This window comes from Phoenix dactylifera, unplaced genomic scaffold (genome assembly GCF_009389715.1).
Source record: "Phoenix dactylifera cultivar Barhee BC4 unplaced genomic scaffold, palm_55x_up_171113_PBpolish2nd_filt_p 000343F, whole genome shotgun sequence".
NCBI classification, from domain to species: domain Eukaryota; kingdom Viridiplantae; phylum Streptophyta; class Magnoliopsida; order Arecales; family Arecaceae; genus Phoenix; species Phoenix dactylifera.
This window is the reverse complement of record NW_024067803.1, coordinates 412,389-430,424: the sequence shown is the minus strand read 5'-3', so window position 1 is coordinate 430,424 and position 18,036 is coordinate 412,389. Positions and strand designations below refer to the sequence as shown.

Genomic DNA, 18,036 nt, shown 5'->3' with positions numbered 1-18,036 from the left:
CCGGCAGCTCTCCCTGGGGGGAGGCCCGCTCTTCGTTGTTGGCCCTGGAGGAGCCGTGAAGATTCTGGCCTGGGAGAATCGGGCCATTGGGAGGAAACTCCAGCAAGACCTGGGCCTGCGGGGGAAGCATTGGTAAGGCCTCCTCGCGCCGCAGGCCTTGAACGGCAGCGGCCAGGGCCTGAACTTGCTGCACCAGAGCATTGAATTGCTCCGGCTGGACCTGGGGAACCGGGTCAGCCGGAGTAGGCGAATTCTGGACGGAATGTCCAGGACTCTGTGTGGGACGCCGAGAGATATTGGAGGCTCCCTTACTTCTCAACTTCATGATCGCGACTCGGGCCCTTCCTCTAGCGCCAACTGTTGCTGGAAATTGGACCGGGGGCGATCGTCGGTCGAGGAGGGGGAGCGGCGGTGGACACAGGAGAGTGGCGGTCCGTCAGCGGGCGGCGTCCTCCGTCGGGGTGCCTGCAGAAAAGCCGGTGGCCGGGTCTTCCGGCGCCGGCCCTCCGATGCTTAAGTCAGAGGGGGGCAATCTGTGTTCAAAGGAGAAAGAGGAGAACAGTATTTTTAGAGTTTTCTGTGTCCAACCCCCCTTTGAGAAGCAAGGGATTCCCTTTTATAGGGGGGTCGGTTTACCTGTGATGTGATGGGGCGAGGCCGTCGTACGGCTCGGCATGTTGCTTGGACTGGCAAACGATCGGGTGAATCATTGCATTGGTGTCGGAGGTAAGGCCGAGATCAGAGACTTATCACGGTTGACTGGACTCCGCTGAGCTGATTTGCCGTGGAGAGCCATGGGTCCGTAGATAATAGGAGCCATGCGCATTAATTGTTGAGTAAGCCGGAGGTGCGCATTAATTGTTGAGTAGGCCGGAGGTGCGCATTAATTGTTGAGTAGGCTGGAGATTTGCATTAATGGTTGAGTAGGCCGGAGATTTGCATTAATTGTTGAGTGAACCGGGGGTTTGCAGAGGTCATGCGCAATAAATGCTGGGGCAGTGGCAGGATATGGCCCTCGGCCAGACCTTGGAGGGGTTCGGCCATAGTAGGTGGTCGACAAGGACAGACCTCTGGGGTCGGGAATTCTCCAGGTCGGAGGTTTTGAGGTCGGACGTTCGGAGGTCGGACGCCGACCTCAGTCATTCAAGGTCGGCGGCTATGTGGCCTTTTAGGGGCGGGGTTACTATATTGCTGGCGGAAAACCGTATTCCCCCAACAATTCCAATCCTGTTATTGACTCAGGTGCTCCAACAAGTTTCTTAACATTTGACCCAAGCATCTTATGGTCCTTCTTCATACAAAGAGTAAGTCCTTCTGTACATTGAATTTTGTCACAAAGTGCAAAAAAGATTGACGAAGAGTAGAAGCAGAGGGTGAAGAACACAAGGGAGGCTAGTGCAGGCACCTGCATCACCAAAGGCCCCAATTCTAGATGAGCATCTTGTTTTGTTTTGTTTTGTTTCTTCTAAGGCGATTGGGATTAGCTTATGGGAATGATGTTTATTGCGTTTATAGGGAGTCATTGTGGGTCAGAAAAAATGTATAAGAATTATAGTGAAGTACCATCAATTATTGGCAGTCTTCATCTTTTCAAGACAGATTTTTTTGTAACTAAAAGCTTTCCTCCTAATATTTCATGTAAGTTACGATTGTCAAAGTGTCGAGACATTTTCTATTTGCTTCTGCTGCATCAGAAGATACGGGGCATTTCACAATTGAATGACATTTGGTATCATGCAGCCAGAGCAACAATGACTGGTTAGAAGTCATATGCATAGTAAGTAAGAGGAATAGGTAAAATATGATACATCAAGCCTGGCTAAATCAAGATAATTAATTGGATTTAACTCATGATTATTAATGTGGAATTTAAATTACTTCTTCCATCTTTTTAACTTATCATATTCGGGTAAAATAAAGGGAAAGATCAACGAAAAAACACAATCAGATGTCATGACAATGTCCCAAAAGTCTTCTTCCTCAAGGAAGAAACATATAAAGGAAGAAATTTCCAACTAATGATGAAAAGAGGATCTGGATTTTTAAGAGGTCTTCAACTCAAGGAAATTGGAGATCATGATTTAGTTTCTTATTTAAAAACATGTTCTTTTTATTTTTTATTTTTTTAAAGGAATGGGCAGAAAGAATAACCAATATTTCAAATATTCAACATACCAAATATTCAATATTTTTACCTGTATTTCATTTGACCTTAGGGTTATATGAAGTCTAAATTTATGATGTTTATAGATATCTGATCAGTTATTTATGGCAAGAAAAAGATACTAGATGGACATTTGATGTTTATGACTTATTTCAGGGTAACTATTTTGCTGACAAGCATTGTTCCATGAATAGACTATCTGATTCACTTGGTACCTAAATGAGGAGGTTATCATTCTAAGGAGCACGATAGCATTTGATATGGATGCTTCAACATTCTTCCCATGTTGCATTGGCCCGTCAAGTATCATGAGCTGATTGGATAAGAAAGCTTATAAAGTTCCCTGTTTCAATAAAATCTCATTCTTTGTACCAAGAGTGAGGCGCAAACCCGTACCAGTCATCAGCCGGTACAGTATGTACTGTAGAACAGGATAGTATGGAGTTGGAACAGGCAAATACAAGAATGGTCCCAATGAGAACATAAAAGGTTGGTATGGGATGGTAAAGGGTTGGTATGTGTTGCTTTGGGACTGTACAGGGACAGTTTATCCATGGAACCATCATGAGTTATGGTGTTTGGGCAGTAGGATATGTACCTTGTGGTGTGGAGCTGGTATGGGTGGTAGCTTAGTCCTTGATTTGTCCGAGATTAGATGTTACATTTCTTAAGTTGATCACTAGTGATTATGAATGCCTAACATTTGAAAGTGCCAAAACAACTTAAACCTAGTTGAAATGTCTCAATCTTCTACAACAGACATGCAAAGGTGCTTTTACTGGGAAATGTCATTGTCATTTAAGAAATGATTATTTGCCTTTTATCTTTAAAGGTTTATGTTTAATCTGGTTCATCCAGTTCTGCCTGCAAGTAGCAGTGACAATATGTTTCAAGCTATTGATATGTTATGAATGTCGATAAGAAATTGGCTTGCATTTTTTATTTTCAAGCAATAAGGTTCATATTAATGCTGAGAGATTCAGAATTTTAGAACCATAACCAGATTTAAATATTCTATCTTTGGCATGGATTTGTCCTTTCATGTTCACTGCCAATTTTTGTTGTGGCTACAGCTTTTGTCACCGTACACTATTCTGGATTCTTTTGTAAAACTTTCACCCATTTATGGCCTAAAACAGAAATCAATACTTTCATACTAGGATCATTAACACATCCATTGCAGTTGCATGTATCATTGCCGTAGTTTCTCTACTATTATGGTACTATATCTTGAAATGGTGCAATTCCTACATCTCTTCTAATGCACTCATGTTATTAAAGCCAATCATTGGAAAATGTGAACTGCAAATACTTGCCAGCAGCATAACTTGCAACCTAAATTGCTTGCCTCATTTGCTAACACTATTCCCTGCTACCATTTTATTATTATTATTATTTTGGAGAAAGACTTCTCCACAAGTTTTATGCTGCATCCTGCCTAGAGGCAACCTGAGGAGAATCTTTTCTTGATTATTCGCTGTGTGAAAATAACATGCTTTGAAATTTAAAATGATATAACTTGAGGTAAGTAATTAGAGGGAGCTTAGTAGTCGCGCCAATTATAGCAGAGACTGAACTGAGTCATAATGATCAATCAAGATGGGAAAGTTCATGTTGTCCAACTATAAGGCTCTTTACCTTGTTTTTTGTTTTCATTTTTAAGGGGAATTTATTTTAATATTTATGCTGGTATCTTTCAGAAAAAAACTCATAAGTGTCAATGGTTAACTGGCCATTTAAATTGAATTAATGTGATCAACTCTGTAATCATTTGACAATTATGCTTTATTTTAGCACTGAAATTTTACATGGCTTCTTTAACTATTTTATTTTCATGTTCTGATGTAGACCATTAGTTTTCAGCTGTAAATATATGTCCTATAACCTCATGCGACATCTTTAATCAGGTCTTCCATTTGCTGTTGATTATGGTTGTGAGCTAGGTCAATTAATGGAATCATCTGCAAAAATAAAACCTGGCATACCAGTTGTTCTACAGGAGCTAGAGACCTCTTCGCCACTATACAAGCAAGGTGCATCTCTTCGAGTTACTGGAAAGTGAGTAGTAGTGATGTTTTTTATTAGGAATGTACCTTGCATCTGCCTAATCACTATTTTTGCTGTACTTCTAAAATTCTTTGGAGTCCCAAAGGTTATCAATCAGGACAATCTGAACCTTTTTAGCAAACATTTCTATTCAGTTCTATTGAGTGACTTATAAGGTCAGGTGCTTTCATTATCTTGACAAATCTTGTATGGCACTCCTTCCTTTTCACGAAAACAAACAAACAAAACAAAACAAAAACAAAAAGAAGAAGAGGAAGAAAAATGGTGGTGGGGTGGGGTTCTGGGCTTTCTTTCTGTTGGTTGACAAGGATGTATCAGAATCTAGGTCTTGAAATTGGACCCATTTCCCTCAAGTAAAGAATTTTAGTTTAGATTCAAATGTATCTTTTTTAACCTATAACCTAGAGTTTTGTCTTTTAGAACAGAAAGTTGGGATGTTCTACAATGTTATTCATGTATAGTTTATGCTGTTTTTGAAGAAGCATGGACATACTAACGCATCATCATTGCATATATGCTAGCCAGTTTTTAAAATTCAAATATATCTTATTTCTCTATAGGTTGATATCCAGTGTGATCTTGAACAATAAAAGCACATAATTATTGATCCATTTTTACATAGTTTTTTTCCTCCCAGTAAATTAATATACTCTATCAATTATCAAACTCTATCTCCTGCTTCGACCGTAGTCTGAATCTTTGGCCGCCTTTCGTGTGTCTCCTCCAAAATATCGAGTTAGAGCTTTTCTTTCCTGCTTTTGCACCCGAGTTGTTTAATGTTCGCTCATTGGTTGCGTTCTTGGAATAAAATTTAATTTCTATTTTAATATTCTTTAGATGTTCTCCCAAAGTTGTTTCTTGAAGCAATTCCTATATTTTGTCTTTCGATCTGGTCATTGTGATTGAGCCTAAAGTAATTCAGAATCATTAAACAATTTGCAGTCACATATTTGTTCTCATTTCATGCAAAACCGTGTCTGCATATTGACCTTAAACTACAAACTAGGCTTCCGTGCTACCTTTACCAGCTGAAGCTGCTCTTCTTTTCAACCCTGCAAATTAATTCTTAATTCCTAGCTTCCCATATACATGCAAATGAAACTCTTGAAAGTGGTAGATTAGAAACCTAATCATTTAATTGATCCTTAGGTTACAATTACACAGTGAGGAAACAGCTAGCTGTTGCAGTTATTACTGATGGGGTGTCAGCCTCCAGATTGATACCCAGCACTTGAGAGATACCAGTTTCTGCATTGGCTTTATCTCCCAGTTCATTGACGAACCCCGCGTTCATCCAGATAATGATGTTAGCTTACAAATTCTCCATCAACTTTACTACATAACCTAGATTTTTTCTATGCTTGCCGCAAGCTTTTACTCTTTTCAAACTTCATTATCAGACTCCTTTTGTTTCCCATTCTCAGGCAATCCTGCAGGCACGTCACACGTGTTGGAAGCAATGCAGACGGCATTGACCTCAATCTATACCACAAATCTCTGCAGCTCCGTAGCCAATTTGAATCCGAAATCATGAACTCGAGGGCAAATTAACTCGAACTCCTAATAGAAGGTAAGGATCACGGCTTGGTCATGATGACGGTTCATGATTTGATGCTGGAAATTGGAAGTTACAGAGTAAGCTTCATTTTAAGCTGTGTCTGTGGAACAGCTGCCATGGATATGAACTTTTCTTATTGAAGTCTTCACTGTTTATTGACATAATTGCAAGCCTTACAAATTTGACCATAACCAACTCTGCCTCCTCGGACCTTTGTTTCCACCCATGCAGGCCATGCAACGCATTTATTGGGTCTACATGTTTCTCTCTCGCAGTTAGTGGCTAACAACTTATTGATGAAGCTAATGGGCATGCCAAATGATCAAACCAGCCATTGAATCAATGGTAATTCTTCATCAACCACTATTAGATCGCAGCATGCCGACAAAAACTGAACATGCTTCTCCAAGCATTTACTAGGATTCCTCCCTACGGGAATTGGAACAGAATGACATCCCCTCCCTGGTTTTTTCCCCTGTCGTTGAGGTCAGAGAAGCATCATCCTTCGTCGGTGGTGCTTGGCTCGTGTGATGTCTCTTTCTCTTTGGCAGGTCGGTCTTGTGAATCTATGGTGGTTTATTTGTCAACCTTGTCCCCTGCCCATTTGTTAGTATGTGGATCTGACTCCACAAAGCAATGTTAGAATACTATGATTGCAGATAGATATGGATGGGATCTGGTGCGAGCCCTCTTAGCTATCTTCTATGATTGCCAATGCATGATGTGGAGTCCATATTGGCCCACGCATTTCAACTCAAGTTATTGGCAGCTTTTGGGGTGGGTCTGAAAGACTTTGGAGTCTCCGACTTTCTGAGTCACTCTGTGTTGCGCGTGCTCTCATCTACCGCATGCCATGGAATAATTCCAGCGGGTGTTCAAATCTTGGAGTTGGAAACCGGCCTTTCTTTTCTGGCCATGTTTGGTTTTTGGTATGGGAGGTGCATCTACTTTTGTGTTAGATGGGATGGCTCCTTGAGAAGGATTTGTGATAAGGACATGAATTCAGCATGTGTCTGATATAGTTTGTACTCAATAAGCTGGTTAGCCATTGGGTAGACCCCAGCTTTAAAATTTTTGATAAACAAAAAAAAAATTGGAAGGAATAAATAATGATATAAGCCTATGCGATGCACCTAATAAAGATGACCAAGTAAAGGTGATGCATCCTAGAGCTTAGGCCCCTACCCTGAAAATATTTGATATATATATATATATATATATATATATATATATATATATATATATATATATATATATATATATATATATATATATATATATATATATATATATATATATATATATATATATATATATATATATATATATATATATATATATATATATATATATATATATATATATATAAATTGTCATACAAACATGTAAATGAACAAGCTAGCTAGTGTGATGCGCTTAATAAATATGGTGTGCATGCAGGAAAAAGAGGGAGAGAGAGAGATATATATAAAATTTTTATCAGTATCTTTTGGTAGGCACGAAACTTCAAGCATTGCTTGTGATGGATATAAGAGTACAATGATGCTTTTCTATTATTTTTTTTTTTTCCGTTTCATACTTCATGTTAGCTGAATATTATGTATAAAAGCTTTTCTTATGCCTATTTGCAAATTGAGCCGGATAAATCAATTTATTTTGCAAAAGGATCTCGGGTTTGGTTGATTCTAACAGACGAGTTCACAATTGTTTTTCTCAATTTTTGGTGGGCCTATTATAATTTTGGGGACGAAATTATCCATATCCCCACTTTTAAAAGGAATCTCCTCTCCATCCAAAATCAAAGAATAAGCTTACAGAAAACAACAATCCAACACTACTTAAAAATAATTAAAATAATAATACTCAATTCAACTCAACTCAACCGAGCTTTAATTTCAAACTAGTTCAGATCTGCTACATAAATTCTTTTCCTGCATTCAGCTCCATTTAAAGCTATTTTTTTGAAGGAAACAATGATATCAAATCCTTCCTTCCTATTTTGTCCTATATAATTTTCAGTCTATTGCTATGTCTCTTTCTTTTCTATACACCTCTTTTGCAACGATGCATCCCTTGGACTATGTTGTCTATATCCAAACTATTTAGCTCGTCCTTATCCTCAACAGATGCTACTCTTATTTTTTAACAAATGATAATTTTTTATTTCAGCTATACTCATCTTATGCATATGTTATTTTCTAACTACATAATATTTTGTACCATCAAGCATAGTTAATAAAAATAGTTTATAAGTATAAATATTTTAAAAATAATTATAAAAAATTGAAGAGACAAAACCACCTGTCTCTATCCCCGTTCTTCCTCTTCGTTCTTCTCCAAAACAAATTTATTGCTGATGTCGCTACCTCACCGATGACTAATAGCAAGTGATCACAGCCGGAGCGAACACCGATTCTTGAGGCATATGATGACATGACGAGGCTCCAGTAGGTCACCAGATTGACCCGGGCAATGACCGAATGTAACTAAAAATTAGAGTTGGTCAGTCAGAATAGTTGGGTGAGCTCGAGGCTCTTTTTTTTTTTTTTTTTTTGGTACAGCAGCAGCTCATACAACTCGTGTTAGAGTACATCCAATCGAGTCCAAAAAAAAAAGGGTGTAAATATGGAGAGGTCACTACATCACATGTTTATGGAGCCGCTTCAAAGTGTCAAGCAACAAAGGAGACGATCCAGTCAGCAGTCCGATTTGCCCGAAACTCATATTTGGCGAAGATAATGCCGTTCCAAATTGTCCGAAGACTCTGCCTCAATGGTGGTCATGCCATCATGCGCCGTCCTTATGCTACAACCAGTCTGAAGTTCTGATTCCAAATCACGAAGCCCATGCCGCCATTAGCACCATCAGCAATCACACCAAAATACATCTTGAAATGGCCAGGGGTGGAAGCACCCACAAGAAGTTCACCCTCTTCACTTTGTAGATATCTTGCCAACTCTCTTCGGAGGCTACCCGACTCCCCTTCCAAGATCGCCGAGCAACTCGGTTCCAAACACGGCTTCTTGCTCATCTTCATCACCTTGCCTACGCCGTCTTCCTCTCCACCCTCTTCCCCTCCCATTACCTCCATCGCCCTCCTCATCATGCCCACCCCCACCCCACCCAAAAACATCCCCTGTTGATACCATCATGTTCATTGCCCATAAATGCTCGATGACACTGCAACTTTTAGGAGGATTTTGCCACCACCTCTGACGCCGGTGCATCAGGGAACAGACAGAGGACGGCGAACCCATTTGGTCATGAGAGGAGCTTCAAGATCCAATTTCACTAACTCGCCGACGTAGAAACTAAAGGATGATCGATGAACCCACTCTTTTGGCGGCCGCTTGCTGTTGCCATTCTGCAGCGGCATCACCGCTGGATCCATTTTAGAGAGGAATAAAGAGTGAGAAACGTGAGGACTATATATATATGTATCTGTGGGTGTGTGTGGACAGTACGTAGCGAGGACGGCGACATCGCAAGGATAGCGAAGACCATGTTTTCGCAGCGTGTAGGTTCTCAACGGGGAGACAAATCCTCGAAGAAAAGGATTTTTTCTTTCAATCAAGGAAAGGGGAAAGCGTATCACGGGTCGATCCTGCGGTAGTCTAGTCATTTTCCATCCTGCGCTAAATTAACTAGGGACCAAGGTTAACCTGGGGTTTTGAAAGGCGAGAGAAATGTGACTGCGGGAGCATTCAACTTTTTCGGAGACCCACTTGAGCAGGATGTATTTTACGGGCTAGTTTTATTATCTTGGAGGAAGATTCGGCCACGATCATCAGTTGTATCTGTGGGGGCCCAAGAGGAAATGGTTGTGTCCACCTTTTGCTTTGAGATATCTGAGCAATAGTGGAAGCTGGAGGAGCCTTTCAGGCCAAGTATGTTTTCCGTGAAGTTAATGTGGTTGCGGATTTGATAGTACTGTCACGCCCCGAACCCGGGGCCCGGGGCGCGAGCAGACGCCGCGCACCTACAGGGCGGACCCCGCAGGCACGCAAGGCAGATAAATCAGATTCAACATCAATAACTAAACAAAGATAAATTCCAACTTTCAATTCAAATGTCTACATATGCAAATATCGAAGGAAAAGTCAATATCCACTAGCTAACTACATCATGATCACTCCATCCCGTAATCCCCATAATCATATGTCATCACCTGAAAAAAAATGTAAATAGTAAGAGTGAGCTAACAGCTCAGTAGGCAACATCATGCAGTAAAGTAATCATATAACATGTCATGATCCATATGAAAAGCAACTAAAACTCATCAATCCAAAAATCCCCACGATAACCCGTAAATCCAATCCAAGACTCAAAATAACTCAACCGCATGACTACGGCCACATCACCCAGTGGCATGGTTACACCGAAGTGCCAATACAACTCTCCGAAGAGCCGCTCCACTGAGCCAACGCACCACTGTGCTGCACCCCCTGGTGCCAAACTCACGCTCCATCGAGCCGCTCCGAAGAGCAAAACGCACCCCTGTGCCGCCACTATTCTATCACCGGTGGTCGCGGTGTCGGAACTAGTTTCTCAGTACAAGTCGACAGGGCCAACGTATCATCCCATTGGTGGGGCCTAGACTATAGTCACGCGGATTTTAAAAAATCAATAAATCAACTTTCTATATCAAAGTCATAATCATACTCCCAACAGTAAAGCATATAACAATTTATGAAATTTAAATATTTAATTTTAAATCTAACACATAATGCCAATAATAAATAATAATATCAACATATGCAAGATACATGTTAAAATTCTACTTTAAAGCAATGGGTCACCTACCTGGGCTCGCTTAAAAATTCCTGCCACAGATATCACGAACCCCTGATTAAACATAAATATTAATTATTTAATTAATTAAGAAACATAATTTAAACTAATTCCAACCTCCTTAAACTCCTAAGTTCATAGATCCAAGAATGGGCCCCCAAGATCAAACATAGACCCTAAAATCAGAATCCTTTAAACCCAAGTCAATTGTGGCTCAAAACAGATTAGGCCCAATTGAACCAAACCGGATAACAGGTCCAGATCAGATTTCGGGCCCAACCCAAACCAGCCCACAGATCCAATCAGGCCCAACTCAGCCCAAAAACAGTTCCCTAGCCCAACCCAAACCAGATCTGATCAGACCATAACAAAACCCATTCATGGAATATGTGGAACCGGTTCACAATTTAAACCCAGTTCAAAGTCTGGTTCACCATTAAGGCACGATTTCAAAGCAAGGAAAAACCTAGAGAAGAAGAAGAAGGAAGAGAAGAAGAAGAAGAAGAAGAAGAAGAAGAAGAAAGGAAGAAGGGGTGGGGTGGCTGGTGGTTCCGGTCGGCCTTCGGCGGCCGACCGTGGCCCTCGGCGGCGGCGCTCGGCCAGCCGCCGCTGGCCACTCTATTGTCACGGGCGGCGGAAGGGAAGAAGAAGAGAAGAAGGAGAAGAAGAAAGGGAGGAAAGAGAGGGAGATCGGGGCTGGGAATCCCGGCCCCCGTTCACCACCTCCGGCCGAACTCGTTTCGGCCGGATTGACCCCGGCCGGCCGCCGTCGGCCGGCCGAATCTCACAAAAAGGAACTTCCCGAAACAGGGGAAGTAAAACCCACTGATTCCCCATCATTTCTCTCCCCTTAAATCCAAAAAAAAATAGATTTATGTTGTCTTGCTCACCTCCGGTCGTCGACGAGTAGTTCCCCGGCGGTGATGGCGGCTCCGGCGGTGACGGGGCTCCGGCGACGGCAGCGGCAGCGGCTCTCAAGGAAGGGGAAAGAGTAGGAAAAGATGGGTTTTTTTAGAGGGATGGGCTCTCAGAGAAGAGAAAGAGGAAGAGAGAGAGAGAGAGGGAGAGGGGAGAGGGGAAGAGGGAAGAGGGAAGAGGGGGGGGGTGCGGTGATTTCGCTGGCCGTTCGGCCGGCGTGGTCATCGTGGTCACCCCCACGATGAACAGACTGAAGTCGGCATCCATTGCCGACTTCAGCTCATTGGGCCCAAGGACGGGCCCAATTTCAGGTCTTTACAAGTACCCTGTGGGTTGAAGATGGGGAGTTGCCCCTGGCACTCCGTGGTATTTTGTTTTTCGATTATATTAGGTGTATCCGTATTCGCCAGGTATGATTCATCCGTCTTTAAAAAAAATAAATAAAAAAATAATAATAAGAAAAAAAAAGAAATACTGTTTTGCAAATAAAAATTGGTTTATCTGTTTTTTTTTTTTTTGTGCGTGCCTTAAACTAATGCAATGCTTTTCTATTTTCTGCATGGGTCACTCTTGGATTTTCTACTCGAGATTTGTTTTTATCTTTTACTGCACGCCCACGTCAATATCCTAGAAGTGATCTGTTTTATGGTATGTGGGAAAAAAAAAAAGCAAATCACAGGCAAGACGTTGCGATAGAAAGGTGCCGTGTCCGACGCTCATGTCCCATCCTCTTTTGAAGGCCCTACCATTTTGGATTTTAGAATAGGTATGTGAGTCACACCTCAATTGGCTAGGCTTCTAACTTTTTTTTACCGGCGTCCCATGCAGCCGGACTCTTTTTTTTGCTCAGAGTCTACTTCGGACTCTCGCTTGTCTTGAGAAACTTTTTTTTTTTTTCCTAAAGAATCTCCAACATTTTGTTCAAACTAAAAATATAGTTATTATTATTTTTTTTTTTAACATAAAGTACTTAATGAGAGCAGTAGCAGTGGCATTGACCTCGCTTCGACCCAAGATTAATAGAGCTCTAGTGAATTTTAAGCAGATTTGCTGGAAGTATGGGCTCTGAGGTAGATGAGGCAGGCGAGTATGGAGAGCAATGAAAATTATTTTCTTTTTGTTTCAAAAACAAATATTATATTCTTCTGTACAAAAAACTATTGGACCATCATAGTTGTACCTTCGATTAGAAATTCCAATAGAAATTATTAAAGAAGCTACTGCTCATCACCTGCTAGTGATTGCCCCTTAATTTATCTACTTTATTTTACATTTTTTTAATCAGAATTAGAACATAACAAATTCTCCGGCTAACAGGTTTTTTTTTTTTTTTTGAAGGGAAAAGGTCAAGAATACATAAAGTGGAATAAAATCTCTATCAATTCCAGCACCAGACGTGGAGGCTATATTTTAGGCAGTTTGATGGGGCATCTATCCAATAAGGAGAGAGTGTGTACATGTCCGATAATGTCATATGACCTAATCAATGATCTCAAACCGCTCAAACATCAAAAACACAACGCAAAATTAGTGGATTGGCTTTAACTAAAACATAGACCCAGAATAACAAATCAGCAACCAAAATGAGATGAGCACCAACTATTTCCCAAGGGTACCAGCATATTCCCAGATATTATTGGGCTGACACGTGTGACCGCATCATCCAAATGTCCCATCCAGCGTGAGCGACACGCGTCTCACGCTGACTGATCATTTCGGCGGGCCTCGTTGAATCCAACGGGGCAACTCCAACCACACGATCTCCTGCTGTTTTCCTGATGGGATCCATGGAAGGCAAGAACTACGAGGCATCCGTACCTAATCGGAACCCACGTGGGCAGAATTGTCTTTCCCAAAATACCCTCAATCTTCCCGCGTCTCCGCCCCGGCTGCTGGGCCAGAATGGGTAATTAACTGCCTAGAGATCCCGTTACCGGCAACATTAAATCCCGCTAGCTTCGCCAACTTGGGTGACGGTACGACTGGTGGTAATAAGAAAATGAAAGGTGAAAGAGTCTATAGGGCATTAATAAAGGAGTAAATGAAGTAACTCGGATGACCATGGTGAGCACGGCAGAAGCTCTCTAGAGAGAGCCATGGTTCTCGGCGCTAGATTTGGGCCAAGAAAACCAAATATCTATCCAAAATCTAGGCTTTTCGCAAGCCTCTTCATCACAATTCCTTCCATCCAATATCCAAAACCTTCTCCTTTCCTTTCTCAAAATTCTTACAGAAGAAGGGAGGTGTAGTTTAGGTTGTGGTTGGATTCTGGATTGGCACCAATGCGGCACTTCTCGTCCTTGTTTAATGGATTGGCGAAGTCTCTGTATTCAGGAAGAGGGAAGCTTTCGGGGATTGATTGCGGGAGGGAGGCGGTGGATGAGCTCGCGAGGGAGGCGAAGAAGAATGACATGATTCTGAAGTCTTCAGGCACGGTGAGAGGCGAGGGATCGAACAGCTTCGTGTCGGTGTTCTCGCGGAGAGGGGAGAAGGGAGTAAATCAGGATTGTTCTGTTGTGTGGGAGGTACTGGTTTTATTTTTTTCCGTTCTCTCCCTTGTTTAGGATTGTTCAAGTGCTGAATTAGGTCCAGGTGTTATGATATGATATTGTACCTTTTTTTTTTCTTAATCTTACATGTTATTGTTATTTAGTCTTCGTTTGCCTTAATCTAATTAATCTTGCATTCTTCATCACAAGATCGAATTGGTCTTTGATCTTCTGAAACAATTTATTCTTATAGCACAACCAGGCAATGGATTTTTCTTTTCTTTTCTTTATGGATGTAGGAGAAAAATTTAACCTAACTTTCATGGATCTTTCTTTTCTCTTTTTGAAACATAAATTTCATAATGTCTTTCAGATAGCAATAGGATTCAGATGGAACTCTGAGCTTATTTCTGTGATTGGAATAATATAGAGTCGACAGAATTGATAAAACCAAGGAGTTCTAGATCTGAGAAAAAAAACAATTGTGATGAGCTTTGCATTTGGCCTACATCATTTGCATGTACTTTTTGTTTTTTGTCAAAATAATATATCACTTTGCTTTGACAATTTTGCTAGTCTTCTTGTTCTTTTTACTGATTTATTGTTTGTTTGGATTTCCTTGTTAAATGCTTGACTTTAATCCTGTTGATAGGAATTTGGATGCCAAGAAGACATGATCTTTTGTGGCATATTTGATGGTCATGGTCCTTGGGGGCATTATGTGGCGAAAGCAGTTCGAAAATCCCTTCCTCCATCTCTACTTTGTGACTGGCAGGAGGCTCTTGCTCTGGCTGCTCTGGTAGCTGATAAGAAGCTTTGTCAGTTTGACATTTGGAAGCAATCCTATCTTAGAACTTGTGCTACTGTAGACAAGGAACTCGAGCAGCATCGCAAGCTGGATTCCTTCCATAGCGGAACCACTTCATTGACAATAGTCAAACAAGTAATTGGCAATTGTACTTATATGTATCATACGTAGTTTATTCTTATTATGAAGCAGTTTGTTGGTCTTTCTTGCTCCAGGTCTCAGTATATATTTTTCTTCTTTTGTATACTATATGACAGCACTGGATTTCCTTGTGTAGACAATATGTTGCCAAGTAGTTGTACCATCGAGTCTTATGGTATTAGTATTTCCCAACAACTCTATATAGGCAGTGGTGTACATTTTCAGGTCCTAATTCTGGTATATATTGTATCGCGTCTAATACAAAGTTCTGGAGTTGGTGACATAATATATTCTGTTGGCTGTATGTTTGAGGAAGTCTGAATTCTTACCTTCATGTAATAAGATAGTTATTTTTCTGCTTCAGCATATTTCTTGAGCTTATTCAAGTTCAGCTGGCACTGGCTTGAAGCTTTTGCCATATTCTTTGTTAGGGTGAATTCATGGTAATTGCAAATGTTGGTGATTCTCGTGCTGTGTTGGCGACAACTTCAGAAGATGGCAGCTTGGTTCCTGTGCAGCTTACTGTTGATTCTAAGCCAAATTTGCCTCGTAAGTTTCTAGATCTTTATACATGAACAACAAGCACAAATGGCTCCATCTTAATTTTTCCTAATCTTAGCAGAATGCACAAAGCATTCAAACTGATCATTAGCTCTAAAATTATTACATTGTATGTGCAATGCATCCAATCTGATCGTTACCTCTATCTTCTTGCTGTCACAGAAGAGGCTGAACGCATAACTCGGTGCAATGGCCGTGTATTTTGCTTGCCTGATGAACCCGGTGTACATAGGGTATGGTTGCCAAATGATGAAACACCAGGACTGGCGATGTCAAGAGCATTTGGAGACTATTGTATTAAAGATTATGGGTTGATTTCTGTGCCTGAAGTGTCTCAAAGGACAATAACCAACCGAGATCAGTTTATTGTGCTTGCAACAGATGGGGTATGTGCAGTCAGCATGACAATTCCAATATGATGAAAGTCTGCTGTTCCTTTAACTTAAGCATCTGTTTCAAGAGTTGGAATATTGCTTTCTTCTTGGTATACCTAAAATTACTGATGATGCACTGAAGCACAATGTATGGGACTCCTTGATCCTGTTGTCTCAATATCTAGAAGAACTCTCGATACAGTGTTTAAACTGAGAAACACATGTATTAAACATCAATGCTGGCTGTTCCTCTCAAAAAATCATCATTAATGGCTGTTAGTAATTCATCAATATACATCTTTTTGTATAATAGGTAAACTTCATCATGCTCTTATACAAAATCTTTAACATCAATACGTTATCTGCCTATGTGCTTGCATCAAGTATTCCTATCCATAATATGGCCATTTTGGTCAGCTTTATGACAAAGGATTTCCTGTCCAAATTGAATTGAAATGAAAGTAGTATTTTTTTCTCTCTCACATGTCAGCCCTATTGTTTCAGGTTTGGGATGTTATTTCCAACCAAGAAGCTGTGCAGATAGTGTCCTCAACCAAGGAAAGAGGAAAATCAGCAAAAAGGCTTGTGGAGTGTGCTGTTAGTGCATGGAAGCGCAAGAGGAGAGGAATAGCAGTTGATGACTGTTCAGCTATATGTCTCTTCTTTGATTCTTCACCACCCTCAGTATGTTGATCCTCTGCTAGCATCTGATACAAAGCATTACGAAGATCCATTCCATAGGTTGCTATTTTTCATTCTAATCACTCTTCACCTCTCTGCTGCTAAAATTCATGTTACCATGTATACTATTCGGAGGAAGCCTATGATGAATTTCTTCTGTCATCCATGCTGTTAAGCATCACAGGATTTCATCCTTTGTTCTTGTGTCTCAAGTACACCACTCTGCGATGAAAATCCTGGATGGATAATATAGTACAGATAGAGTCAATTTTAGATGCTTGATGTCAACTCGTGTTCAACTTATCATCTTGTTTATGCTACGAGTCTTTTACATAGAATGCAGTCGAAAGCCTAGGGACTTCAATGGCAGTCTCATGCCCTTATTCTTTATTTTGCTTTTCCTTGTTTGTAATGCTAGGGCCTGATCAATGCCCATAGCTCACTTGGTACATTCTCATAGTTTCACTAAAAGCCTCCAAAATGTTCGATGCACCAGTTGATTTAATTGCTTATTGATTATGTAGAAGACACAAGGATTCGAAATAAGTTCTACTTGCCCTAGTTTATTAGTCACTGATGCATAATTGCTTAAGAGGATGTTAGCTTACAGGCAAACAGAGAGGGGAGAAAAGAAGGGATGTTGAAGTGTTTGGCCTAATGGGGTTAGATTTGAGACCTGGAATCGAGATGGGCTGAACATTGTGTGTACTAATTCTCAATTTCCGAATATTATTTTTCTTATTTTGCAAGAATGCCTTCAACCGTATTAAACAATTATTACCATTAGAAAGAAGTTAATGATTGGATGAAAATTACTTGTAAAATCATCTTTTTTTCTGAGGAGTGAGGAAGACCTCATTTGTTAAGCCTGGTCTACATTGTTAATCCATTGCCTGTCAACTTATGGGTGAAGCAATTTAAGGGTCAAATGGCTAGTCAACATCATTTTAAATTGTTAGATATGTTAATAATAACAAGGTTGCTGAGATTAGAAAAATGCAACAGAGTTGGCTGTACTTGACTCAACTCATCTATTACCGAGCTCGAGGTTCTAGCTATGCGACTTGGCTTAACTCGATTGCACCTCTAGTTGGCCGAAGCCCAAATGGGCTAATTCAAACTCCAACAGCTCTATTGGGGGAGATGATTGAGCAAGCATTGAGATGCTACTAAGGGATGATTTTGGTGAGCCTGGGTATACATTCAAAATTGGTGTTTAGTAACAGATATTCAGACTGCAATGTTGTTGACTAAAAGGGATAACCTGAAGTAACACAGGGTGATGGAGTAACAAAAATCTGGGTTGATCCAACACCTAATGTGGTCAACTGCAGGTCAGGAAAGATGCTTTAACCAGCCAGCCTATTTGCAGATCCTGATTGAATTCAAGAATGATTTGAATTACATTGGATCGCAATTCGCTCATCTTTGGGAACATGGTTTAAATTGTTACACATCAGGTGGTAGCGCATTCATCAATTATT

General features: G+C 40.7%; 1 protein-coding gene across 1 annotated transcript; it reads left to right on the top strand.

Moving 5' to 3' along the window:
- Nucleotides 1-13,495: 13,495 nt before the first annotated feature.
- LOC103696143 (probable protein phosphatase 2C 34) lies at nt 13,496-17,025 on the top strand. The gene is made up of 5 exons (XM_008777678.4): nt 13,496-14,023; nt 14,640-14,930; nt 15,368-15,485; nt 15,660-15,883; nt 16,376-17,025. Exons 1-5 carry the CDS (start codon nt 13,781-13,783, stop codon nt 16,562-16,564), a joined length of 1,065 nt encoding a protein of 354 aa, XP_008775900.2. The 5' UTR covers nt 13,496-13,780; the 3' UTR covers nt 16,565-17,025.
- Nucleotides 17,026-18,036: the final 1,011 nt, after the last annotated feature.